The sequence below is a fragment of the Kryptolebias marmoratus genome, linkage group LG11 (assembly GCF_001649575.2).
Source record: "Kryptolebias marmoratus isolate JLee-2015 linkage group LG11, ASM164957v2, whole genome shotgun sequence".
In the NCBI taxonomy this organism is placed as follows: domain Eukaryota; kingdom Metazoa; phylum Chordata; class Actinopteri; order Cyprinodontiformes; family Rivulidae; genus Kryptolebias; species Kryptolebias marmoratus.
The window spans coordinates 26,986,700-26,990,877 of NC_051440.1; the positions used below are offsets into that span (position 1 = coordinate 26,986,700).

Genomic DNA, 4,178 nt, shown 5'->3' on the forward strand with positions numbered 1-4,178 from the left:
GGGGGGGGGGGGGGGGGGGGGGGTCGTGATGCTGTCATATCTGACCTCAGACTCCTCCCACCTGTGTTTACCTGTGACAGGAAGGGCGGAGCTTGTCCAGGATGTCTGTGAGTCGCTCACCTGTGTCACCTGTGGGCGCCCAGGGCATCCCGTCCCCCGCCCAGCTCACCAAGGCCAACGCCCCCGTCCACATCGACGTGGGGGGCCACATGTACACCAGCAGCCTGGCCACGCTCACCAAGTTCCCCGAGTGCAGGTGAGGCGTCAGCGGGCAGGTGTGTCCTCAGGGTTCTCCAAGGTTTTTAGGCGTTGGCTGTTTCTGTTTTCTTCTTTTACAGAAATAAAAGTTTTAAAGTTTTAGGTTTGAATATTTTCTAAATTCTGAACTAATTGCCTCCTAAATGATGTTCTTGACAACGTTCCCTTTTTTACCCCACCTGTCCGTGCGTGCACGTGTGTCTGTGTGTGCACGTGCACCTGCAGGATCAGCCGCCTGTTTAACGGTTCGGAGCCGATCGTGTTGGACAGCCTGAAGCAGCACTACTTCATCGACAGAGACGGGAACATCTTCCGCTACATCCTGAGCTTCCTGAGAACCTGCAGGCTGCTGCTGCCGGAGGACTTCCAGGTAAACCTGCTGATGTCACATAATCACATGACATCACCTGTTACAGTCATCTGATCACACGGTGACATCACCTCATTACTTGATGATGTCACATGATGACATCATCTGATCTTTTTGATTGATTAATCAGTCTGATGCAGATCTTACAAGATTTTAAAAAGTTTTAAATTTGATCAAAACCATCATCCATCACTGTTTTCACATTAACCCAGATGGTAACACACACAGCTGTTACCATGGTTACTGTGGGATGCGTTAAGTCACACTTTAACAACTGTAGTCTGTGTGTGTGTGTGTGTGTGTGTGTGTGTCAGTCAAACATCCATCCTTTATTTTGGGGAGAAGAGGTGGGGTTTTAAAGGAGGCGGGGCTTAGAATCAGCCTCATGGAGCTTCCAGGTGAGGAGAACATCTGAGCCTGTGTAAGGTACAGGAACAGGTAGTCAAGGCTAGGTAGAATTTCAAAGTAAAAGCAACAACAGAGACACGAAGTGGACGAGGCGGTATCAGAGGTTACCTAAAGTCGAAAAAGAACTTCAGGTAACTTCTGTGGCAACGTTCCACCTGTTGACCTTTGACCCCTCCCTCAGGACTTCCCCCAACTGTACGAGGAGGCCCGATTCTACCAACTGACCCCGATGGTCCGCGAGCTGGAGCGCTGGCAGGCGGAGCGGGAGGCCCGGCGGGCGGCGGCGCCCTGCGAGGTTCTGGTGGTTCGGGTCACACCCGACCTGGGTGAGAGGATCGCTCTGAGTGGGGAGAAGGTTCTGATCGAGGAGGTCTTCCCCGAAACCGGAGACGTCATGTGCAACTCTGTGAACGCCGGCTGGAACCAGGACCCGACCCACGTGATCCGCTTCCCGCTCAACGGATACTGCCGACTGAACTCCGTACAGGTGAGACAGGCCATCGGCCAATCAGAGCCCAGCAGCAGGACTCCTCACTTCCTGCTGGTTCTGATCTAACAGAACATCAGAACCTGTTGTTCCAAAAAGGTATCTGTCAGAGGGAAACCTGTGTGGTGATTGGCTGCTGCTGTGGTGGGCGGAGCCTAATTTTGACCTGAAGGACCGAGAGTCCAGATGTTTCCTGTTTTCATTCATCAGATTCACTTTTTATTGGTTTGGTTTTTACCTTTTTTACATTTCAAAAGAAAAATAAAACCTGACATAGAAATACTTCATCAAAAAATAAAGCTAAAAAATTAAAAAGTAATTTAAATAAAAATTAGGGAAAAATAGGATTAAAACTTAGTTTTTTTCCTTAAATTTATTCATTTATTTCCTATTAAACTAAACAAAAAGTCAAAAATAAACTTTGAAGTGTAACTATTAGATTAACAAAGTGTAATTATTTTAAAAAGGTATTAAAAAGAATATAATTTAAAGTAAATATTAAACAAACTTAAATTCATTTAAAATAAAGTAAAAAAATCTTTTTGGAAAAAATGACATTTTAAGTCAAATAAAACTAGTTTATCAGATTTTAAAGGTTTTACCGAGCCCGGTTTGACCCGGCTCTCCGTGTGCTCCCACAGGTCCTGGAGCGCCTCTTTCAGAAAGGTTTCGCCGTGAAGGCGTCCTGCGGCGGCGGCGTGGACTCCACGCAGTTCAGCGAGTACATCCTGTGTCGCGAGCTGAGGCTCGGCTGGTCCAGTAGCAGCAGCCCGATCCGGGTCAAACAGGAACCTCTGGACTGAGGGCGGAGACTCACCTGAGGACCCGGTTCTGTTCGTGGAAACTGGACCCGACCTGTTTGTTCTGATAAAAACATAAAAACCCACAAAGTTTCTTCTTCTTCATTTTATTTTGTAGCAAAAAGGTACAAACACGTGTAAAACTGCATCAGGCTGAAAACAGGAAGTAGGAAATATAAATAAATTCGGAACCATCAGAACCGCCCGGCAGACGGGTCGAAGCTCAAAATGTTCGGCGTCGGTTCAAGCTAAAGGGGGCGGAGCTAAATCCAAACTAAAAGATGTTTAAAGCGTTAAAAACCTTCAGACTCTGAGGTCCGACTGCATCTACAGGTTCTACAGCTTCTTCTTCATCAGATCACAGCGACGAAGAGGAGGAGTCACGTGACCACCTGCTGATGCATGATGGGAAAACACTCAGATTTAATCTGCTCATCATCAGTTCTTGATCTGAAAAATGTTAGAAAACATAAAAAAAAGAGAAAGTTCTGGTTCTGATGGGTCCGTCTGGACCTGCCGGCGCTGATTGATTGTCGGACTCTCAGCAGGAAGTGACGCCCGGAGCGTGTCGGTCACATGATTAAACGTTGAAAGGGTTGCGGCCTCGCGCTCCGACCCGGCCAGCAGAACCGGGTCGAGTCGCACTCCGACGCCCTGAAACCAGAGGGGAGGGGCCACTCAGAAGGCACCTGTTCAGGTACAGCAGGAGGGGGGAGGGGCGCTGACAGCCAATCAGAGCGGCTCTGACACTCCACCTGTGGAGTTCTGGTTTCTCCTTTAAAAACGTCGCTGAGCGGAACCAACGTGAGGCGGGTCCGTTTAGAACCGATCAAATAATCAATAAAACCAATAAAATCTGTTCCTACTTACGGAGGACTGATGTGGATCAGAACCAACAGAACCGTCCCTGAGAGTTTGTAGAAAACTTCCTGTCTGAGAATCTGTGGAGGTAAAAAGGAGCAGAGTCCAGGTTCTGGTTCAGGCTGACAGAACTTCCTGTTCTGGTGTGACTCCCAGCAGCGGGGGGTCCGGGGGTCAGGGGTCAACAGCGAAGTGCTCCTTTAACACCGGACCTGCAGACCCGAGACATTGTTTAAAATCAGAGCCGGAACAGCAGAACTGAGGGTCCGGCTGGGGGGTCCAGGTGAGACGCTGCAGGTGTGTGAGGACTCGGGGGGCGGGGCTCCTCGCTTCAGCAGGGGGCAGGGCTCCTCACTTCAGCAGGGCCTTGTAGAGCGTCAGAGAGCGGCTTGTGCTGCGGTCCTGCTCCAGGCAGAAGATGAAGTCCCTGAGGTTAACTCGTGTGATCCGCTGCCGGAGCTGCTGCTGACGGGCGGAGGGGGTCACCGAGGAACCCGCACCTGAGCCTGAGGCCACCTGGGGGGGGAGGGGGCAGTGTGTTAGAGGCAGAACCAGAACAGTAAAGTTCTACAAAGTACTGAAATATTCAAGAGACCTGAAGAAGATCTGAATCAGAAAAAGGTGGAAACCAACTCGATTTGATTTAAAGAGAGGTTCTACTGTAGAACCCAGGGACTGTAGAACCCTGGGACTGTAGAACCCTGGGACTGTAGAACCCGGGGACTGTAGAACCCAGGGACTGCAGAACCCGGGGACTGCAGAACCCGGGGACTGTAGAACCCGGGGACTGGAGAACCCAGGGACTGCAGAACCCGGGGACTGTAGAACCCGGGGACTGCACAACCCGGGGACTGCACAACCCGGGGACTGCACAACCCGGGGACTGTAGAACCCGGGGACTGCGGAACCCGGGGGCTGTAGAACCCGGGGGCTGGAGAACCCGGGGACTGTGGAACCCGGGGGCTGGGGAACCCGGGGACTGTGGAACCCGGGG

The 4,178-nt window shown here is 50.8% G+C and overlaps 2 protein-coding genes across 2 annotated transcripts in view; one reads left to right on the top strand and one right to left on the bottom strand.

Annotated features, from left to right (window-relative positions):
* Window positions 1-206: 206 nt before the first annotated feature.
* Window positions 207-2,409, top strand: LOC108251032 (BTB/POZ domain-containing protein kctd15; the record flags this gene model as incomplete). Its single annotated transcript, XM_025002837.2, is given in 4 exon segments — window positions 207-256; window positions 484-628; window positions 1,218-1,523; window positions 2,165-2,409. Coding segments are annotated over 4 exon segments (663 nt in total), but the record flags the coding sequence as incomplete, so codon positions are not given.
* A 5-nt stretch (window positions 2,410-2,414) lies between these two features.
* Window positions 2,415-4,178, bottom strand: part of LOC108251031 (transcription initiation factor TFIID subunit 4) — a 9,703-nt gene continuing 7,939 nt past the window's right edge. Inside the window, exon 15 of the mRNA XM_017441185.3 lies at window positions 2,415-3,700. Coding sequence (XP_017296674.1) covers window positions 3,536-3,700 — 165 coding nt within the window. The 3' untranslated portion in view covers window positions 2,415-3,535. The remainder of the gene's footprint in view (window positions 3,701-4,178) is intronic.